We start from the raw sequence: 22,921 nt of genomic DNA, 5'->3' as shown, positions 1-22,921 counted from the left end.
ACGTATCAGGAAGGGGGCACCCAATTAGATGGAGGTTGTACAGATGGCGTTGGACACAGATCACTACAAGCCGAATGCAAATGACAGGAAGGCTATTTGCATCATAGTAACTATTTGTTTAGCTAATGGAGAGTGTTCCACAGCAAAGATGAAGCAAATGAGCGCTACATAAATAAGCAGTTTTGCCAAACTTTTGGTCCAGAAGTCTCTCAATCTTTAGGCACATGCATGGTGGTTCAGTTGACTCGGGGTGGGTAAATACTGCATGCACATGAAGCGAGTCTGTTGGACCACATTCTCTCATTAACAATGGGCTTTAGATGTGATATAATACTAGAAGACAAGACGAGCCTCCTTAAGACTGTCACTAGCAGTTGAAGTAAGAGAAGATAATCCGTTACAGGCAATCCCCGGGTTACATACAAGATAGGGTCTGGAGGTTTGTTCTTAAGTTGAATTTGTATGCAAGTCAAAACAGTATATTTTATAATTGAAGTTTAATTTTTTTCTTTTGTCCCAATGACAATTGAAGTTTCAAAATTGTTGCTGTAATTGAACCAAGGATTATCAAAAAAGCATCATTACAGACACCCTACAGCTGATCATTGCAGTCTGGGACTACAGTAACATCCAGAGAGCTTCACCAGAGGTCACAGTGGGCAGAAGGGTCCGACTGTAACTATGGGTTGTCTGTGGAACGACCTGGTGATACCACGCTACAGCAAGTCCAACCTGCTTTGCGGTGGGCTCTGGTGAAAACCGGGTGCCACTTAGATTCCGATCCCAGGTGTCGGCTTACTTCATAGTCCGTGGTGGTCCAGTGGGTTCACTACCCCTGGAGCCTGACAAGGTGCTACCCAATGCCACCACATGCATAGGATAAGAGATATTCTCCAGAATAGCTTTCAACTTACACAGTAGCATGTGGCAGCTGCTAGTTGCATAGTCAAGATGCTGGAGAACAGGGCAAGAGGAGTAGTATGGCAATCATAACGTAGCATATGTTTAGCCCAAAACTTTTTTTCTATCAAAATTTTTCTTTGTATAAATAAGAAGACCAAGCTGAGGTAAAGAAAAAAGGCAATACGAAACAATTTAATAAAAGCAGAGATGTCTGTCACTGGAGTCAGAAACAGGAAAAACCAGGTTTGCTGTCCTTTCAGAGATAAATCAGGAGGGTTTTACTAAATGTCTTCATGGTTTTCCCCAATTTTACAAGCTGTTCCCTATCCACTGGAACGGGGATAATAAGCTGATCAGTGAGGGGCCGACTGCTGGGACTCCCACCGTTCATAAAAACAAATCCACTGGGGTCCCTGTTCTCTCTAACTGATTGAGCGATAGGTTGAGAATACATGCAGACATTCCATTCACTTCACTGACTACATGAGTGTCTGAGATAAACTAGCCCTGCGCTCTGCATTTTAATGGGGCGTTGGCCAGTGTAACCCCCAGCAGTTGTGGGCCCCAACACTTGCCCAAGTATCCCTCCTTAGACAACCTAGTACCTCCAAGCTCCCTCAGAGTCACCATATTGATTCTGAGCAAAGTGCAGACACCTGGTCTACACAGCACAAGATGGACCAGAACTCCCAAACTCAAGCAATCACGCAGCTTAAGCCTCCCACATTGGCTTGGATAACAGGTGCGCGCCACTGCACCCGGCTTTTAAAGACTAGGCCTCACTATGTCGTTCAGGTGGTTCCACTGAAACTGCTCACAGGTGCTATCTGACTACTTGCCCAAGTATGCTCAGTGCTAGCACCGGCCATGCATACAGATAGATAGGTGTACAGACAATTCAGCAGTATTTTGCAACAATGTTTGAAGCCAAAACCAGCAGTGAAACCTTTAAAAAGAGGTATCATGGAAAACTTTGTGGCCCATTTATTCAAACCAGTGCAGTCTGTACAATGTACAGTTTACCTGTGAAGTCTTCAGTCTGTGACAGATTCATCAAAATGCCCATACTTCACGAATCTGGTGCACCCTGCACTGAGCCAGAAGTGTGTGCCATTTTTTTGGTGCACTTTGTTCATGCTGCTGAATTGTGACGCACTTCAGTAATACAGTAAATACGGCGTAAACGCTAAGACTAAGCACTGACATATCCAACATGTCCCTTTTTTTCTGTCTTGCCAGACACAGAGCAGCTGTGACACAAAACTGGCGCAGACACTTTATAAATACATGTACAAGCAGTTTGCATGTTCTTTTCAGACAAAAAACTGGCGCAAACATTTTAATAAATGTAGCCCTTTATCTCTTCAGTTCCATGATACGAATGGCTTTGTCTTACAAATTCTGATGCCATACACTGTGTAACGTGGCTTAAGAACTAAGAACAGGGGATTTTTCACAAGCCTCATTCTGTATATCGTAACCTGTGTTACCGTTTATATATAGATTATTTATTATTTCCATATTATCTTTTTTACTTTAAAGCATGCATTACATCAATGATCGGCAGACACATTCCGAAACCGATGCCTTAGGCACCAACAAAACTTGTCAACTCCTGTGGCATGTCATAAGTGTCTGATCTGTGGGAATCCAACCAATAACAAGGACATGTGCAGTGAAACATGTGCTTTTGTGCTCCATTCAACTCTCAGGGACAGTGGCTTCTCTATATTTACCAAATCAGCCCCAGTAGCACATAGCTTGCCCAGCACTCCATTTTTAGTGGGGATTATAATATGCCTCTTTTTGCAACCAGTAGGGCACCCAATAATCAGATCCATACCAATCAAACGCTGATTAAGTAGTCATTATAGAAATACCCTTCAAGGAGAAGGAGGAAGATGTATGGTGCTTATAACTCCATCTTTCCTTAGGGCATATTCAGATGAACGTATCAACAACCGGCAGTATCCCAGCAGGCATATGTCCGGTGCGCTGGAGAGGAGGAGGGGTGACCCCCGTCTCTCACTATAGAGATGCACGGTGAAAGATAGAACATGTTATACGCTTGTTACATTCGTCCCCCTCACATTAATGTGAATTAGGCCTTAGGCTACATTCACACACATGTATGGGGGACGTATATACGGCCGACATATATGCGGCCGATATACGTCCCCCATACACTTCTATGGGCTCACGGCCCTGTACGTGCGGCACCGTACCGCTCCGTAGCCCGGGAAAAGATAGGACATGTCCTATCTTTTCCCGTGATACGGCGCTGTGCGCTGTATCTGCCTATGGAGAGGGGCGGGGGTGAGCTGCGCTCATCCCCTGCTCCTCTCCGCAGCGCCGATGTATGCCCGCCGTACTACGGTATGGCGGGCATACATCGTGTGAATGTAGCCTTAGAGCGAGTGCATTTAGTTTCATTGCTTATTTTCAGCTTTATAGTATACTAGCTGTAGATGCTGGCTTTTCACATGATAGGAAAAAAGTGCTCTTAGCTATAACAAAATAGAATGGGTTAACAAAAAATATTTTATATGTATCTATCTTTCTCCCTCTATTTCTCTCTCTGTGTCTTTCTGTCTCTTTCAGTGACAGTCTCTGACTGCCACTTGGACTGTCTATGGGGAGATTTATCAGAAGTGTCTGAGAGCATAGGTGCCCCTGGGAACCAATCAGAGCTCAAGTTTCTTTTTTGCACAGCTGTTTATAAAATTAAAGCTGAGCTCTGATTGGTTTCCATGGGCAACTGGAATAGTTTTACCTCAGACACTTCTGATAAATCTACCCCATCTCTATCCCAATCCAGCTCACCTCACACATAAGTGTCTTATACTCATTGCCTATAGTAACCAATCAAAGTTCAGACCTTAATGACCTGCGGCAGAATAGCAACCAATCACGGCTCAGCTTCCAACTGCCACAGCAGCAGCAGCAGACAATGGGTTCTGTATATGGTGGGCAATAAGTGGATTTTGGAAAATTTCTGCTCAAAACCTAGTCTATGAGGTTCCGTGAGTCACAGAGAGCGGCTGTGCAAAATTTGTTGATTGCAAAAGGGAAAGTGCAGATTCCTTTAGCGGACATACATACATAAACATACATCTAGCTTTATATATGATATTCTCCATGATAGCATAACAGAAAATTTAGCAGTAGTGTGCCTTAAAAATCTTATATGAATAGTTTAGTATCTGAGAGCTGTTGCTAAAGGGATCAGTGATTCTGGAAACATCCTTATTCCTTATCCCAGCTTCTCAATGTACATCACATGCCTTGTAATAAATTGAACAATTAACACAATTTCTTATTGAGTTTGACAATATTGTCACAATTCCTGCATCATTGTATTTTATGACCAGTTATAATATGGAGTAATGTGTTAATACCTATAATAAGTGATACACATATAAACATACTAATATCATTAACAGCATGATGACTTATCAACATGAACAGGTCAAAGGACTGTATGCTCTTACTGTAAAGCACTTTAATAATTTAGGCATGAAATCCATAAAACAACAATTTGTCTTTCTGCAGATGGAAAGTTAAAACTTGAGCAGGATCCACCCATGCAATGCCCCAGGGGAACTAGAATGATTTACATTTTTTAAGACAAAGCAACATATAAAACTGGCTTCCACTTGTTACGTAAGTCTCAGCAAAGTGTGTGAAGGCTACAGAGGAACTCATCCTGTATACCAGTGATGGCAAACCTTTAAAGGGGACCTGTCACCCATAAAAAAAACCACTAGGAACTGCTTACGAAAGTAAGCAGCTCCTAGCGCTATCTCAGATGCAGCAGTGTTACACTGCTAGCGTTATCGGAACTCTCCAATAACACTAGCAAACACTAGAAAGGCCACACCGCGTTCAAAGCAGTCCAGCGTATTCATGAGGGGGCGGTCCAAGGCACTGCCTCTCCCCAGACCGCCCTGCCCACTCCATAGGCCAGCGGTGACTGCCAAGCTTCATGCAGCAGTCTCCACCTCTAGTCCCACCCCCTCATGAATACGCTGGACGGCTTTGAGAGCGGTCTGGCATTTCTATTGCACTCCACAGCACTGTTTGCTAGCTTTATCGGAGGGTTCTGATAAACATTGAGACATTGAGTCGTTTTTACAAATAATCTCAAAATACGTCCAATCCGGGAGGGGTGTTTGAGGACACAGAAAGCTAACAAAATGAAGCATCTGCCCTAGTTCAAACATATAAGATAGAGGGAGGTCATGTTTTGCAAAGAAGGTAGACATTGTAGACACCTTATGTCCGTCCAGAAAATGGTGAAGTTGCATGAGATCCCGCTCTCTCCACCAATTAAAGAATCGGGAATGAGTCCTTATTTCTAACCTCCTATGTGGCAGTACCGGGAGCATTCTAGAGGAACTGTTCACCAGAGAAAGCTCTGTGCAACCTAAGTTGGGCCTAACTTGCTGATCGTTGGGGGTCTCAGTGATGAGATCCCCACACATCATGAGAACAAGAAAACCGATGGGGTCCCAGGTACCTCTGTCGATGAGATTCATAGAGATGAAAGGAGCAGAATGGTCATGAGCGGCCACCTGCTCCATTAATCTCCGGGAGCGACGAGGGGTCCGACGGTGGTACCTCGATCTCGTGATCTGTCGTCAGCAAGTTAGTAGGAAAGCAAGTTAGTAGGAAAACCCCTTCAACAGGGACATGAATGGGGAGGCAGGGAACAAGTACAAACTTCATCACTACAGAATTAAATTGCCCTATGCATGAAAGGGCAGGGGTATCCCAATTGGTAAAGTCAGACAGACGTTGCCTAAACATTCACAGGAAATTAGCTGAGTAGAGCGAATGCAGCTGTCCTGGGCCCGAAAAATTCTTAAATACAAAAAAGGTACTACAGGGAAGAAGGGGGACCCTGAGGTGTTGTTTTCAGTAGCTAAATGAGCTTTAGGGATTGCAGATTGAGTGTGAGACTGAGCAATTCTCCCGCACATCTTCTCAGATCTGTGAAAAAACACGCCCTCACTGCTTTCTGATTTTAGCTGTGTGCTTAGGGCTATTGTCTTGTTGGAAGGTGAACCTTTGGCCCAATCTAAGGTCCAGAGCACTCTGGAAGAGGTTTTCATCCAGGATATCTCTGTACTGGGCCGCATTTATCTTTCTTTTGATCATAACCAGTGGTCCTGTCCCTGCCCCATAGCATGATGCTGCCATCATCATATGTCACTGTTGGGATTATAACTGAAATATCACATGGTCATAATTATTCAGCCCCTTTGCTCAGTACCGAGTCGAGGCAGCTTTGGAGCTACTATAGCCACGAGTTTTCTTGGGAATGATGCAAAAAGGTTTTCACACCTGGATTTGCGGATCCTCTGCCTCTTGCTTGCAGATCCTCTCCAGTTCTCCAGATGCTCAATTGGGCTTAGGTCCGGGCTCTGGCTGGGCCAGTCAGGAATGGTCATAGAGATGCTCTGAATCCTCTGCTTCATTATTTTAGTTGTGTGCTTAGGGTCATTGTCTTGTTGGAAGGTGAACCTTCAGCCCAGTCTGAGGTCCAGAGCACTCTGGAAGAGATTTTCACCCAGGATCTCTGGAAGGATTATATCTGGAAGGTGATGAGCAATCTTATTTCTCATAGCCTGGAGTCCTTCATGTGTTTTTTTGTAAACTGTATGCAGCCTTTGTATGTCTGGCACTGTATAGAGGCTTATGTCAGTACACTCTGCCATAAAGCTCCGACTGGTGGAGGCTGCAGTAATAGTTCCACAAGGTCACCTTTCTCCCATCTCCCTACTGCATCTCTAGATCTCAGCCACAGTGATCTTGAAGTTTGTTTTTACTTTAACTTAGTTTGGCTGGACAGCCAGGTCGAGGAACAGTTGTGGTCTTCCCAAACTTCTTCCATTTAAGGATTATGGAGGCCACTGTGCACTTAGGAATCTTTAGTGCTGCAGAAATTCTTTTTTACCCTTTGCTAGATCTGTGCATTGCCACAATTCTGTCTCGAAACTCCCTGGGCAGTTCCTTACACCTCATGATTCTCATATGCTCTGACTGTGAGGTTTTATATATAGACAGGTGTGTGCCTTTCCCAATCAACTTTAATTAAACACAGAGGGACTCCAATGAAGGAGTTAAACCATCTCAATTTTTTTTCTGTCAGGATGGGGTGAATAGTGTCCATTAATGAGCCAAAAAAGAACTTTCTTGATCTTGCCAATTGGGTACAACGAAACAAAGAGTGAAAAATTTAAAGGCACCTGAATACTTTCCGTACCCACTGTATATTCACTTATATGGCTCCCCTATATCCAGAAATAAGGGAGGAATTGATTGTGCACCGTCGTATGATAAAGGTCACGCCCCCATCCTGGTGGATACAAGAAGAAGCTTAGAACTCTCAAAGTATCCATCTGCACTGGCTGCACTGCCAGGCAAAACTACTACAATTATGTGGTCAGATTGCTGTACAAGCGGTTAGGTGTGGTATAACCGACATCAAGTAACTAATAAACAATGAGCAGGTGGAGCTGAGCATTCAGGTACATGGTTACCCAGCAATAGTATGAGTATCAATGACAAACTTTGTAATTTTTAGGTTGACATTTTAATCCCCATTACCAATATTGTGGAATCCCAGCAACAATGTATCATGTTATGTTGAAACCATTAGCCATTTATACTTAGAATTTATTCCAGGGAAGATATTGGCAGGGACAGACCTTCTCTTTGCCAGGATCTGACTCATGAGCGATTTTCCTATTCTGTATAATGAATCATTGAGCTTACCCAATAAGATAAGAGAGACTTGGCTTTTGGGTGGGGAGAGAGCTATCTTGATCGTAACCAGTCATTAAAACATGTTTTTTTTTTCTATAAGTTATGAGTGTAACTTATGAAGCAGGTGGTTTAGTGTTCTAGTACACTACCCAAAGAATTAAATCAAACCCCTCATTACCTTTTCTCACCGGGCTGGGAAATCAGTAGTTTCTGCTGAAAATCCTTAGGCCAAGACTTACTTCAGATAGAAGATTTCTAATGCCGATTATGGGGATCTAAACATGTTCATACACTGAAATTCTAGCCTTTGGCTAAATACCTGTTGGGACGTTTTATTGTTGTCAGTGGAAGCTCTAAGTCTAAGAAAAACTCTGACCATTATGAGGGAAATGTATCAGCACTGTGGCTCAGTGGTTAGCACTACAGCCTTGCAGTGCTGGGGTCCTGGGTTCAAGTCCCATCCAGGTCAACATCTGCAAAGAGTTTGTATGTTCTCTCTGTGTCGTATGTTTCCTCCGGATTGTGAGCCCCATTGAGGACAGGGATTGATTTGGCAAGCTCTGTGTGCGCTATATAAAAACAGGAATAATAATTAATAATATCATACGTTGGTGCATGGTGCACCAGAAAATGTTGTAAACCATGTCCCCCTTAATGTGTCAGTATTTTTAGGAGGGCAGCATAAAATATTTATTGTTTTTTTCTGGTTTATTCTAATTAAGATAGGGGGAACTAATGACATATAAGACCAACGGATCAGTGATTTTATGTGTACGACAGCCGTAATCAGTGATTTGTGCCCTTGGATGACCTAATAAGGAAAGAATTGCTATATATTCCTGATTGCTCCTAGATACAACTATTGCATGGCCTGTGGCATAGAACTAGTTTTACATGATGGACAAGATATGCAACTTTCTGGATCAAACAAGGTTAATGAACATCGATGAAGATATTTTTGTAGCAGGGGGTTGAAAGGACTTTTTCCCTCTATAAAATATATATTTTTAAATAAATCCCAAATGGCAGATAACGAAGTAAAGCTTTCTTACATAGTTTCATCCCACATAGTCTAGCCTTGCAGTGCTCACAGTCTACTTTCAACTAATCGGGGACATGATATGGCACTGCTTAGCCAGCACCATAACAGAGCAGGAGCACTGCAGGAATTTTTTTATATTATGTAAATTTGGGCCACATAAAAAAAAAACATTAAAAACACCTTTAATGCAAAAATAACATCACATAGGTTGTTCATGGGCGGCTGCTGAGCCGCTCACACATGTACGATGTCCAGGGCTATATGCATAATTATTCTAGAAGGCACTTCTGACAGCTTAGCGGAGCTCCTATTCTCACACTGGGCCTGTAATGAAGGCCAACATTTCTAAAAGAGAATCGGCAGGGTCGACACTGAGCCAGCCAGCAGCGCTGGAAGACTTCAGCTTCAAGTCCTACAGCAGCATTTCTGGACTGTAATGTATGATATAATACAAAAGCAATGTATGTAAAAAGGATCTCAACCTTTGATATATAATTATTCTATATGTAGGTAGATTTCTGGCAGATTTTTTTGTCCCTTTCTCTTTAGGAAGGGTTTTCCCTCACTTTTGGCAAACTTTCACAACCCACCTCTGTTATCGTGAAAACCTGGCACCTGAAACAATATTAATATAATTAAAGAAATTTACCCTAAAATTGTATTTAGATTTTTTGCAAGTAAAAAAATTTATATCAACATAAAGCAGACTCTCTGCTGCCACCATGTGACAGCTGTAAGGTGTTACAACAAGCAGATGTTAGTGAGATTCACTTGGCCAGTTTAGCTTTAGGTAATTTCTGAACAGAGAGAGTTACACTAAATAGCGTAAGGACTCCAGCACAAGCAGACACCAGAAGTCAGCAATTTAGAGCAACTAAGTTAAACATGTAGACTCCATTGTGCTGATCATGGGGGGTCTTGGCAGTCAGAACCCTGAATTCAGACATTAAAGGGGTATTCCCAACTCACTTAATGCCTTTTATTTAATTTCCAAACTACAGATCTAAATTTCTTCAAATGGTTGTAATTTTGAATTTTTTTTACCTATATGGTGATTATTTACTGTAAATGAGGCCTATATACCTTAGTTGCAGCCTCCAGTTGTCCTATGATAATGCCTCCGCCAAACACCAGCAGAGGTGGCCGCGCAGGCACACAGAGAGTGGGTTCGCCTAGCTCACGCATGCGCCGTTCACATAGTCCTGACATCCTTGCTTCTACTTCAGACCTTTGCTAGTGTGTGGCGGAGGCATTATCTAAGGACAACTGGAGGCTGAAACTAAGGTATATAAGCCCAATATACAGTAAATAATCATTACATAGGTACATTTTTTAAAATTACAACCAATTGAAGACATTTATCTCTACAGTTTAAATACAATTAAATAAAAGGCATATAGTGAGTTGGGAATACCCCTTTAATTCCCTATTCTGTGGATAGGTGAGAAATGTCATTAATGAAAAACACCTTTAAGAACAAACAGTAATGTAGTATAAGGATTGAAGCTTAAATCATGATACCAGGGCACTGTGCTACCTCACAGAGGTACTTCACTTCAAGAAAACAAACATTTTGCTTCATTTTTCATATCATTCTAGGTGTGTACGAAAAAATTCTTGAATTTTCTGCCAGGAGTCTTCCTGAGCCTGACAGTGAGCTTTAAGTTCACCTCCTCCTAAAATAGGCACCCCAAGCACTCTATCCACAGCAACTGGGGAAAAAGGATTACATGGAGGGTCAATCCGGTGTCCAGCTCCTGGGTAAGACTGCAGGTTATAGTTCTTCTTCCCATTCTCCTGCAAGCGGGACACAGCAGCCTTTGCATAGATAGAACTCTTCCAATTCAGATCATCTTCTCCTACAATAAACATGAAAGAACCTTCTGCTTTCTCTATTGGGACGAGGCACTGGCTGTTTGCTGGATCCAATGGATCATCTAGTGCTTCAGAGACATCAAATACAGCTGTTTCAGAGATCTTAACCCGACTCATGTTGTACATCAATGCTGGGATGGTAACATCTCTGTAGCTCAGAGGGGCAGCTGTGTTGGCACAACAACCGGATATACTAACTGCTGCAAGCACCTTGGGTAGGTAGGTGGCCATGGATAGAGCCAGATCTGCTCCTTTACCAGTACCGATTACACCAACTGAAGTACCTTTAGTCTTTCAAAAGAAAAAATATACATAAAACTCTAGTGATGTAACAGACGTTGAATACACTTACTCTAATGTTACAGTTAAGAATAAACTCATTACAAACATAAAATATGGGTCTCACTTTTGGATGTCGAGAGAGAAAATTTACAGCTTCTTCAAAATACTCCAAATGGAATTCAGTCATTGCAGGGGGAAGGTCTTCAAAGGCAAAATATGGCAGAGCCATAGCAGCAAAGCCACGACTGGCTAGTAGACTGGAACGGTACTCAACCAGGCCACCGTCATCCCCAAACATATCAATCACACCAGGAAAGGTGCCCTGTCCTGGTAAACAACAAATATCAGATGAAAAAAATTGTACGCAATACATGAAACGGTATGTCCAGGTTGGGATGGCTCAAGTAGTGTAGAAGAACTTCTGCATGACTAAGGGAATGTGATTATTTCTTTAGCCCGAAACGCGTCAGCTGTTCAATACAGACAGTCATGTCGCAGTTTATTTAATATGTTCTAATAAAGAAAGTATTTTCAAGGGAGCTGGGACCTTAAAGGGCATCGACCACCAGGATCAAGGATTGTATGCAAATGAGCCTGAGGGGCTCCAGACTCCATAGGTGTTAATGTAACATCATGGTGAAAGATGTCCTTTAAATCCTCTCAACTCATTTACATAGAAGTTTTGGTTAGAGTTAGAAGTTAGAGTTTTGGTGATATCATATCCACAGGGTGCACACAATGACCAGTGTAGCACCGGTGTAGTGACCGGTGTGGGCTGTTGATGTTATGCCACTGCTGAATACCAAAAGAAGTCAACGGGACGGGAAACGTGTGCTGGACCACAGGCAAAGGCTGTGCTAGGTATCTATTATTTTTACTTTTTTTTAAAAAAATAAAGTTCTTTATTATTTTTATGCCAACTGGAGTTAATGGGAAAGAATCCCATCCTGGAAACCCATTTAAGCTCCAAAAGAATAGTACATCAAGAATATTGTACATCCAGCCAATAAATGTAAACATTTTTTGTATATACACTTATTATACCAGTAGTAACTAGTTTCTTTAAAGGACACTTGTCACCACAAATCTGTGCCCCCATCCAAACATACCTACTAAAACTACTCATAACCCAGGCTTTACTCAAACTTCACTAATCGTCCTATAAGCATATGACCCATAAAATACTTATAAGTCCGATCGACGGACTAGAGGTCGGGCTTATTCATTAGGGGGCTGTCCAGGCTCTCCTCTTTCCTCACAGGCTGTCAGCGGAGATGCCAGCTTCCTGCTTTCATGGGGACTTAGTGCGCATGTGCCACCCCACTGTCATCTCCTGACATTGAAGCCGCCAGCATCTCATAATCTATTCATCTTCATACTGATTGAGATAGCTGAGACCAGTACTTGTCTACTTCTGTCAGTGCCATGGACAGTGAAGGCTGCAGCAGCGTGCATGTGTGACCGGCTGCTTTATTCATCTAGGGTACAACAGGCGATACGCGATTGTCCCACCACTGAGACCCCCACCGATCAGAAGCTTATCCCTATGTGCAAATATAAAACTATTATTATTAGCTGTAGTCGACAATTATATTCTTTGTTAGTGACCCCTTTAATCACAATCACATTATGATGAATGCTATAAACTAGAGTAACCATGTCTTGGCAGTGACAGGTTCTCATGTCATTGATAAGTTAATAATCAGTAATTAATTATTTCCTGAATATTCGGATAAATATCTAGAAATTAATCAGCGGGATCTTCTCTCAGGATTACCTGGGGGTAGAAACAAGCTGCCCCTAACTGCCCCCTCTCTCAGTCTGATCCTCCGCACTCCGGGGGCTATGAAGAGTCGCTCACATTTGGTCTTAGCCAGGACGGCACCTGGTAAGGCTTTGGGGCGAGTGTGGCCCTCGTGCACCAGCACCTCCACCACCATGGGGGACTTGTACACACTCTTCTTCTCCAGCCTCTGGTAGGGCTTCTCCATGACAGAGGGTGACAGACTCCATAGCAGCCCCATGGGCAGAACCCCTGTGTAGTCACCCCCCAGAGAGGCATCCCTGTGCAGATCTACAGAGCCGGAGCTATCAGCCGCATAGTGTGCACAGGAGTCAAACAGGCAGCCCTGCTCATCTACCACTACAGCTCTCAGCGTCACTGCGTCTCTAGGGCTCAGCCCCTGGACTCGGACGTGCAGCTTCTCATCGGCAAGACCTGACTGAGGGTCCACAGACAGACACACGGCCCGGTGTACAGGACGTACAGCCGCGGCCCTCCACAGCCCCACCGCAGCGCAGCGCCTCACTACCCGCAACATCACTCTGTAGCGAGAGGGTCACATGACCAGCACACAGACCCCAGGAAGCCTCCTATAGAGTCACATGACCACCGCACAGACCAGAGTAATACATCACAGATCATCTTCAGCTCACAGCGTGCGGCACGTAAATCACGTGACTACAACGCAGCCATGGCTAAAAGATCACTGGGATTGCACGACGCCTTGTCACAAAAAATGTACTTTTTGTCCAGTGCTTATTATTTTTCTACTCTCTTTTAGCTACTTTCATGCCACATTGTTTCTCAGAGGAGCCAATGAAAGACCAGCTTTTATTTTCAAAGAGCAATAGACATGAAAGCTGTGCTGGGATTAGCATCAGAGTGACTATGGAGCGTGCAATAATCTAATTATTATAATATATATTGTGCCAGACAGAGTATGATGTTCCCTTTGGTGCATCGAATATATCATGAGGCTCTGGATGCGACTTTTGTACAATTGCGCCTTATTCTGCACCTGTACAGGCTAGTGAATGTGCTATAGCTAGTGTGAGGCACAGTGAAGACCACCCTCCACCACTAGATGCACCCCCTTCACATCCCTACGTGGCGGTGGTGTAAAGGGGGAATTATAGGACATCTACTACTAGCATCAAGGATTGTAAATCAAGCACACATAAAGCCCCGACAGGTGGAGGCTGCAGTGATAGGTGACTTTGTGGAACTTTCTCCCATCTCCCTATTGCATCTCTCTAGCTCAGCCACAGTGATCTTGGAGTTGTTGCTTACCTCTCTCAACATGGCTCTTCTCCGACAAATGCTTAGTCTGGCTGGACGAGGTGGAGGAACAGCTGTGGTCGTCCATTTAAGGATTATGGAGGCCACTGTGCTCTTAGGAACCTTAAGTTATGCAGAAATTATTTTGAAACTGTGACCTCTGACATGCGTTGTGAGGTCTTGGTGTGTGTCTTTCCTAATCAAATCCAATCAGTTTAATTAAAAACATCTGGACACCATTTAAGGAGTAGTGCCATCTCAAAGTGGATCAAAAGGAAATGGACAGCATATGAGTTAAATATGAATGTCACAGCAAAAGGTTTGAATACTTATGACCATGTGATATGTTTAATGAATTAGCAAACATATCTACATTTCTGTTTTTTTCTGTCAAGATGGCTGCAATGGAACAAAGAGCTTTATATACTTAAACTGGGGATGGGGGAGGATGTATATCCTAAGGATTTATATCCTTAGACTGGGGATGGTGGGGGGCTGTATATAATTGTTTAGGTGGGGTATTACAACACATTAGGAGGGCCTCACGTTGGATATTTTATTATTTATTTGGGAAACAGCGTGGTCAGTTGTTTTGTAAGTTGTATGTTATACAGGTCACGTTATACAGTAAGTGTGGAGATAATTGTATAGTGTGGAGAGGCGCTTGCGGGAGCTGAAGACATCTGGTTACAAATTCAAAAGTGATAAGCCAAGGTCAGGCGAAGTTGTAACAAAATCACCCTCCTACCTGTGTCTAACATACTGTATATACATGTGTAGTGTCAGCCACCAAGTCAATACCTTCTGAGCTACAGGTACTGGGTGAGGGATGTTATTGTTAGTAAAAGCTTTTAATATTGGTCTTTAAATTCTGTGGATAGAATATAGCAGACGATCAAGAGGTGCTGCGGGGGAGAGGGGGGACTTTAATCTGTCTCACCCCTTTAATAGATCTGAGTGGAACCAGTGCACCAAAAGTGTGAGGATAGGTGTGACCTGCATCTATCAGACAGTTTATGAGACATCCATATTTCATTGTGCTTGTGTGGAGAGGAATGGGGTCCAATCATATCCCAGTCTTGCAAATAAAACAAATAATAATTCAAAAATCTGAACATTCTTTAATAAGTCATTAATAAAATACAGTAGATGCCTTTATTTGAAATGCAAATGTAATAAAAATAAGACATCACGGTTACATATATATATATACGGTACATTGGACTTTAGTAATTTGTATAGAATCTTCTTTCTGTATTATATATATATATCCATATAAATTATATTTAATACTCTTATTTATCAAGACAGTTTAATACTCTGTGAGATTTAGTGCATTCTGTGCTTTTATAACACAATATGGTCAGAGTTGACTCTTTTTCTTGAGATGTTTGTTGAAGAAGTCCTGTATTCTCTTCCATGAGTCCACTTGTGCCATTGCATGTGCCTTTGGTTCTCCACCCCAAACCACAGGCATCCCAACAAGCTTGTGCATAGACATTTTACACAGGGGAAAATTTGGTGGCTCAATGTAATGGCCAGCTTTAGGATAGAACACAACTTCTGGCTTTTCTTTTCCTGCCTCTGCTAGAAGCTGGCAAGCGGTTTGGGCATAAAAGTCGCTCTTCCAGTTCTTGTCATCTCCTGCCACAATAAACAGCAACTTGCAGTCAGCTCTTCCAACAGGAATAAGACTCTTCCGGTTAGCTTCTTCTAGAGGATTAAGTAATACATCACTGATATCGCCCACTCCTGGCTGAGGGAGTTTTAATTTTTTAGCGTCAATGCCAATGGGAGGTAGAGTAATGTCCTTATAGCGAAGAGTTGCTGCAACATTAGCCACTGAGCCATTGACAACAGCCGTGGCTGCTATGCCTTTAAGGAAGGAGGCCATAGAAAGTACCAAGTCTCCACCTTTAGAGTGGCCAAGCAGACCGATCCCTGGACCCATCACCTGGAAAACAGAGAAAATACAAGATGATTTGCACCAACTTACAAGTATAAAACACTGCAAATTCTCTATGCAATTTTTTTTTTTTAACTTTATTTTTATATTTACTATTTTTTATCAGGCGTCTCAACACTCCTGATACTTCTACATATATCTTCTACATAGATCTAACTTAACCCCTTCACGTTCTGCGACGGGTATATCCGCCGCAGAGCTGTGAAGGGTGTATGAAGAGGGCTCACGGGCTGAGTCCTCTTCATATAGAGATAGGCTTTGCTGCATATTGCAGGAAAGACCCATCGCTAACACTGCGTTTGGTGCTTGCGCCGGCGGAACTTAAAACATGGCAGTGCATGGGTGCTGCCATCTTTCATGCAATCGACCCCCCACCCGTCCCATCGCAATCCCCGAGGTGCGTTGGCTTGCATGGCTTGCGACACCAATTTTAATGTTAAATGTATTGCATGAAAGCCGGCGCCGATGCGGCAAAATCCGATCGCGTGCGCCAAAAACCCCTTCTAAATGCGGTGCACATCAGAAACCGACAGGTATTCCGACCATAGTGCGGAACGCAGACCCTTAGTAAATCAGCCCCAATGCTTTCTTGGTGCATTTTTATGTGTTTGGCTGGTTTGAATCGTTTTTTCTTCATCTGTGGAAGTGGAAGCAGCTGTTAAAATGTTATTACAGGATTCAAACCAGCCAAACACCATGCAAAAACATACAATAATAATCTTTATTTACATGGCCCCATCATATTCTGTAGAGCTTTACAGATTCTGGGGAACATATACAAATAAGACATTACAGAGTATGAAACAATAGGAGTGAGGGCTCTGCTCGCAAGAGCTTACAGTCTATGAGGATGAGGGGGTGACACAAGAGCTTACAGTCTATGAGGATGAGGGGGTGACACAAGAGCTTACAGTCTATGAGGATGAAAGGGGTGATACAAGAGCTTACAGTCTATGAGGATGAGGGAGTGACAAGAGCTTACAGTCTATGAGGATGAGGGGGTGACACAAGAGCTTACAGTCTATGAGGATGATGGGGTGACACAAGAGCTTACAGTCTATGAGGATGAAAGGGGTGATACAAGAGCTTACAGTCTATGAGGATGAGGGAGTGACAAGAGCTTACAGTCTATGAGGATGAGGGGGTGACACAAGAGCTTACAGTCTATGACAGTGATGGCCAACCTATGACACGCGTGTCAGTGCTGACACGCATAGCCATTTTCAGTGACACGCGGCCGCCAGAGAGTTAAGTTTCATCCTTGGCTCCTACACGGCCAGGTGCAGTAGCCGGGAGGCTGAGAGATTGCCCAGCACATTGTAATAAATAGATGATGTGGAAAATCCCCATATACTGCCATACTGTAGTATACTATAGTATGGCAGTACATGGTAGGATCAATCACACAACCTAGGATTAAAGTACCCTAGAAGTTAAATAATTATACATATTTGTTATTTAAACTATAAATATCACAAAATTATGTTTTTTTTGTCAAGGTGACACACCACCCGAATTATGCTCGTTTTTTTTGGCGAATTTTGACACACCAAGCTCAAAAGGTTGCCCATCACTGGTCTATGAGGATGAGAGGATGACACAAGAGCTTACAGTCTATGAGGATGAGGGGGTGACACAAGGTATAAGAGCTTGTATAATGGTCCAGTCATGTTTATAAGGGGATGGGATAAAAATAATTTAATAAATATGAACTATGGACTTTATATATAAAGTCCATAGTCAGGGAGACTGCAGAGAAGCATCTTACAGATAACAGGCAGAGGGAGTACCCAGAATTGGTAAATAAAGATTTAAGGTTGCATGCAGTTAGAGAGTGTGATAAGCTTGCCTAAATAAATAAGTTTTAAGAGAACGTTTGAAGCTTTGGAGGTAGGGTATTAGTCTGATAGTGCGGGGAAGGGCATTCCAGAGAATTGGTGCAGCTCTGGAGAAGTCCTGGACATGTGCGTGGGAAGTTTGAATTAAGGAAAAGAATAATCTAAGATCATTGGCAGATTGAAGAGCACGGTTTGGACGATAGACTGAGATGAGAGGTAGGGGGTGCAGCGTTATGCGGAGCTTTGTGGATGAGAGTGATTAATGTAAACTTTATTAGGAAGGAGACTGGCAACCAGTGCAGTGACTGGAGGCTTCCGTGTAGCGTTTGGTCTGAAAGACGAGCCTGGCTTCTGCATTCAGAATAGATTGTAGAGGAGAGAGTTTAGTAAGTGGGAGACCGATTAGTAGGGAGTTACAGTAGTCTAGTCGAGAGTGAAACAGAGTAACAATTAGTGTTTTAGATGTTTCAATTGTAAGAAATGGGCAGATTCTAGAAATATTTTTAAGGTGCATCTGGCCACAGCGACCAAGAGATTCAGTGTGTTTTAAAATGCACCAAGAGCGCACTCTATGACAGCACCCTTAGGTCTAAACACATCTGCAATCAGGAGAAACCCCTTCCTGCGACGCTTGGAGTGTGTGAACGCGGCCTCGATTGGTTAGGTGTGCTCCAGCAGTCCTGACCAGATTTTTGTGTGTTTTAATAAACATTTTAAATAAAGATAACAATTTTTTTTCCTTTTTGTGAAAAGTATTGTATCGGTATTGATTAAGATATCATATCACACTTAAAATTTTGGTATGGGTGCAACCCTACTACCTACCTGAGGATGCTTCAACATATAATTTACAGCTTCTTCAAAGTATTCCAGCCTAAATTCTTTCATATCTTTGGGTAGATCTTCATAGTTATAGTAAGCTAATGCCAGTGTGGCAAAGCCTCTGTTAGCCAGTAGGCTTGCCTTGTATTCGAGGAGGCCTCCACCAGTACCTTGTACTTCAATAACTCCAGGAAATGGCCCAGGACCTGGAAATATAAATTATACTAGTGAGAATGATGTGTGACAACTCAAATTAGAGATATTAACCCCTTAACGCCGAAGCCACTTTTCACCTTCCTGACACGGCCCATTTTTTCAAATCTGCCCTCTGACACTATAAATGGTTATAACTTTGGAACGCTTTAACATATCCAAGTGATTTTGAAATTTTTTTCTCGTGACACATTGTACTTCATGTTAGTTAAAAAATTTTGGTGGTATGTTTTGCATTTATTTATGAGAAAATCAGATATTTGGTGAAAATTTGGAAAAATTAGCAATTTTCGAAATTCAAAATTTTCTACTTTTTCCACACATGAGTCATAACACCAAAAAACATAATAACTAACATTCACCGAATGTCTACTTTATACCTCCGTGGTTTTTTATGCATCCTCTTATTTTTGTAGGATGTTATGGGCCTTTGAACGTTAGGTGCGATTTTTCACATTTTCATAAAAAAAACAAAATCCTGCTATTGAGGGACCTGCTCAGGTTTCAAGTCACTTTGAGAGGCCTAAATAAAAGTAAAACCCCATAAATTACCCCATTATAGAAACTACACCCCTCAACGTACGTAAAACAACTTTTATGAAGTTTGTTAACCTTTTAATTGGTTTACAGGGGTTAAAACAAAATCAGATGCAATTTCGAAATTACATTTTCTTTGGCTAAATGAATGTGTTTTTCATAAAATGTACAAATTCTCAGTGGATAAAATACCAAAACGCTCCACAAAATTTGATACCCAATCCCTCCCGAGTATAACAATACCCCATATGTGGTGGTAACCTGCTGTATGGGCACACGCCAGGGCATCGAAGGGAAGCTGCACCATTCAGAGCAGATTATGCATTGTCACTTTTTATTGGCTGTACAATCTTTATTTTTTTGGCAATTTGGACATAAAAGGGCTTATTTTTTGCGACATGAGATGCACTTTACAAATACTTCATTTAAGTGGGTCTGTAGCTTTTCAATGAGATTTTATTAACTCTTTAATGTATGGAGGAAAAGAAAATTGTCAATTTGGGGTTTCTTTTTTTTGTATATTGTGGGGGTCGTACACCATACACTAAAAATACTATGATATTTTCATTCTATAGATCACTACGATTACGGTGATACCTCATTTATATAGTTTTTCATTTATTTTTACAATTTTGCTGGAGAAAAACTAATATAGAGGAAATCTCATTTGTTTCTGCATCGCCATCTTTTCGGAAACTTAACCTTAATATTTTTTGGTTGACAGAGCTAGTTTAGGGCTTATTTTTTACGTGTTGAGTTGTTCTTTCAATTGGTACCATTTTGGGGCACATAACTTTTTTTGATTTTCAGGTATTTTTACTTTATTAGATGTGTATAGGGAATGTTTGTGTTTAGGGGGACTTTAACTCTATTTAATTAATTATTTTTATTAAAAATTGTGTTTATTCAGTGTTTTTAACTTTTTTTTCTTTACTTTTACAGGTTAGCTTGAACAAGTGATCCACTGATCACTTGTTCAAGCTATTCTTCACCTAATACAGTGTAATACAGATGTATTACACTGTATTATGTGACACACTGAGCATGCTGCGCATGCTCAGAATGTCACAGCCGGGTCCTGCCAGAAGGCACGGACCCGGCTCCCGGAAGAAGATCGCGCAGCCCCGGGCACCGGCAGTCCCGGGGCTGCGATCGGAGAAGCGGGACCCCCCCGGTAAGCGCCGCGGGGGGGGGGGGGGGTCAGAATCCAGTTAAATGCCCCTAGCACGCCGTTAGGGGTTAACACCCGCGATCGGAGTAGGGTGTTAGAGGAGGGTGTCGGCTATAATATATAGCCGACACCCGCAGCTTCTGGCCCCGGCTCCATTCAGGGGGGGCAGGCTGGCTGGATACTACACGGGGGCAGGCTGGCTGGATACTACACGGGGGCAGGCTGGCTGGATACTACACGGGGGCAGGCTGGCTGGATACTACACGGGGGCAGGCTGGCTGGATACTACACGGGGGCAGGCTGGCTGGATACTACACGGGGGCAGGCTGGCTGGATACTACACGGGGGCAGGCTGGCTGGATACTACACGGGGGCAGGCTGGCTGGATACTACACGGGGGCAGGCTGGCTGGATACTACACGGGGGCAGGCTGGCTGGATACTACACGGGGGCAGGCTGGCTGGATACTACACGGGGGCAGGCTGGCTGGATACTACACGGGGGCAGGCTGGCTGGATACTACACGGGGGCAGGCTGGCTGGATACTACACGGGGGCAGGCTGGCTGGATACTACACGGGGGCAGGCTGGCTGGATACTACACGGGGGCAGGCTGGCTGGATACTACACGGGGGCTGGCTGGCTGGATACTACACGGGGGCTGGCTGGATACTACACGGGGGCTGGCTGGATACTACACGGGGGCTGGCTGGCTGAATACTACACAGGGGCAGGCTGGCTGTATACTACACGGGGGCAGGCTGGCTGTATACTACACGGGGGCAGGCTGGCTGTATACTACACGGGGGCAGGCTGGCTGTATACTACACGGGGGCAGGCTGGCTGTATACTACACGGGGGCAGGCTGGCTGTATACTACACGGGGGCAGGCTGGCTGTATACTACACGGGGGCAGGCTGGCTGTATACTACACGGGGGCTGGCTGGCTGTATACTACACGGGGGCTGGCTGGCTGTATACTACACGGGGGCTGGCTGGCTGTATACTACACGGGGGCTGGCTGGCTGTATACTACACGGGGGCTGGCTGGCTGTATACTACACGGGGGCTGGCTGGCTGTATACTACACGGGGGCTGGCAGGCTGTATACTACACGGGGGCTGGCAGGATGTATACTACACGGTGGCTGGCAGGATGTATACTACACGGGGGCTGGCAGGCTGTATACTACATGGGGGCTGGCTACATACTACATGGGGGCTGGCTACATACTACATGGGGGCTGGCTACATACTACATGGGGGCTGGCTACATACTACATGGGGGCTGGCTACATACTACATGGGGGCTGGCTACATACTACATGGGGGCTGGTTGGCTTATACTCGGTTTGGCTTATACTCAAGTACATATGGTAAATTTGAATGGTATGTATAGAAATAAGTTATCTAAGCCTGAGGAAGATGAATCCCTATTGCCTCAAAATGTGAAGCTACAGAATAACGTGTAAACGTTCTTTTACACATAAATGCTTTTAATACGCTTGGAGTAAGCGGAACAGGATTGCCCTGCAGGGTGGAGAAGCCCTGACATCCCTGATGCAATGTTTTTGTGGATTGAAACCTGTTTCTGACAGACCCCGATAGGAGATCCAGACCCCTGGAGCGATCACAAAACTGTCTGACCTACAAAGTGGTTATGCACTCAGCATAAAGGGGAGCACTCTTTTCCCTCTTCGCTAATCTCTCCAGCAGAGATGGAGATCATCCTGTATAACAGGTAGTGACATCAGGTGTGACCTGTGCACATTCCGAACTCACCGGGCGGCAGGAAGAGGCCGCAGTGCAGCGCCCCCTGGTGTCCACACACAACAGCACATTACAGGAGTCTCTTATTATTGTGCACTCACCCTGCGGCAGGAAGAGGCTTCCCCGCACCCTCCCGTCCCGCACCGGCACCCGGGTCACCCCTTCCCCCATGAAGCTCCTGTCCTGGGCGGCGGAGGCTAGGGGAGCCCCGGGCGGGTGTGGGTGCAGGGAGAAGCGCAGCTGGTAGGGGCTCCGCACGTCCTTCTTGAGCAGCCTCCGCAGGGGAGTGCGCGGCTCCAGGGACCACAGGGGCCCCTCCGGCTCCACTCCCGTGTAGCTGCCGCCTTCCAGGGCCGGGCTCCGGCTGACATCCAGCTCCCCGCTGCTGTCGGCTCGGTAGCGGCCCACGGAGGAGAAGAGTTGGCCGCCCTCATCGCTCAGAGCCGTGTGGAGACTCACGTCCTGCCCGGGGCTCAGGCCGCGGACCTGCAGCCGCAGGGGGGCGTCATAGAGGCAGCGGCCCGGCACCACCTGCAGCCGCACACCGGACATGGCGCGGCTGCTCCGGGGCACATGGGGCAGGGTCCGGGGGAGAAGTGACAGCATCATCCGCCCTCAGCACATCAGCCGTGTAACCGCATGCGCCGCACCCGTGTGTCTATATCAAACCTG

General features: G+C 44.2%; 2 protein-coding genes across 2 annotated transcripts; both read right to left on the bottom strand.

Annotated features, from left to right (window-relative positions):
• Positions 1–10,020: 10,020 nt before the first annotated feature.
• LOC140069707 (acyl-coenzyme A thioesterase 1-like) lies at positions 10,021–13,276 on the bottom strand. The gene is made up of 3 exons (XM_072115723.1): positions 12,651–13,276; positions 10,998–11,200; positions 10,021–10,882 (listed from the first exon to the last, which is right to left on the bottom strand). Exons 1-3 carry the CDS (start codon positions 13,192–13,194, stop codon positions 10,307–10,309), a joined length of 1,323 nt encoding a protein of 440 aa, XP_071971824.1. The 5' UTR covers positions 13,195–13,276; the 3' UTR covers positions 10,021–10,306.
• A 1,775-nt stretch (positions 13,277–15,051) lies between these two features.
• On the bottom strand, positions 15,052–22,914 carry LOC140069706 (acyl-coenzyme A thioesterase 1-like). Its single transcript, XM_072115722.1, has 3 exons — positions 22,351–22,914; positions 18,564–18,766; positions 15,052–15,888 (listed from the first exon to the last, which is right to left on the bottom strand). The coding sequence occupies exons 1-3, from the start codon at positions 22,856–22,858 to the stop codon at positions 15,298–15,300; spliced, it is 1,302 nt and encodes a 433-aa protein (XP_071971823.1). The 5' UTR covers positions 22,859–22,914; the 3' UTR covers positions 15,052–15,297.
• Positions 22,915–22,921: the final 7 nt, after the last annotated feature.

The sequence above is a fragment of the Engystomops pustulosus genome, chromosome 7, assembly GCF_040894005.1.
Source record: "Engystomops pustulosus chromosome 7, aEngPut4.maternal, whole genome shotgun sequence".
Classification (NCBI taxonomy): Eukaryota; Metazoa; Chordata; class Amphibia; order Anura; family Leptodactylidae; genus Engystomops; species Engystomops pustulosus.
This window is presented reverse-complemented; position numbering and strand designations above follow the sequence as displayed.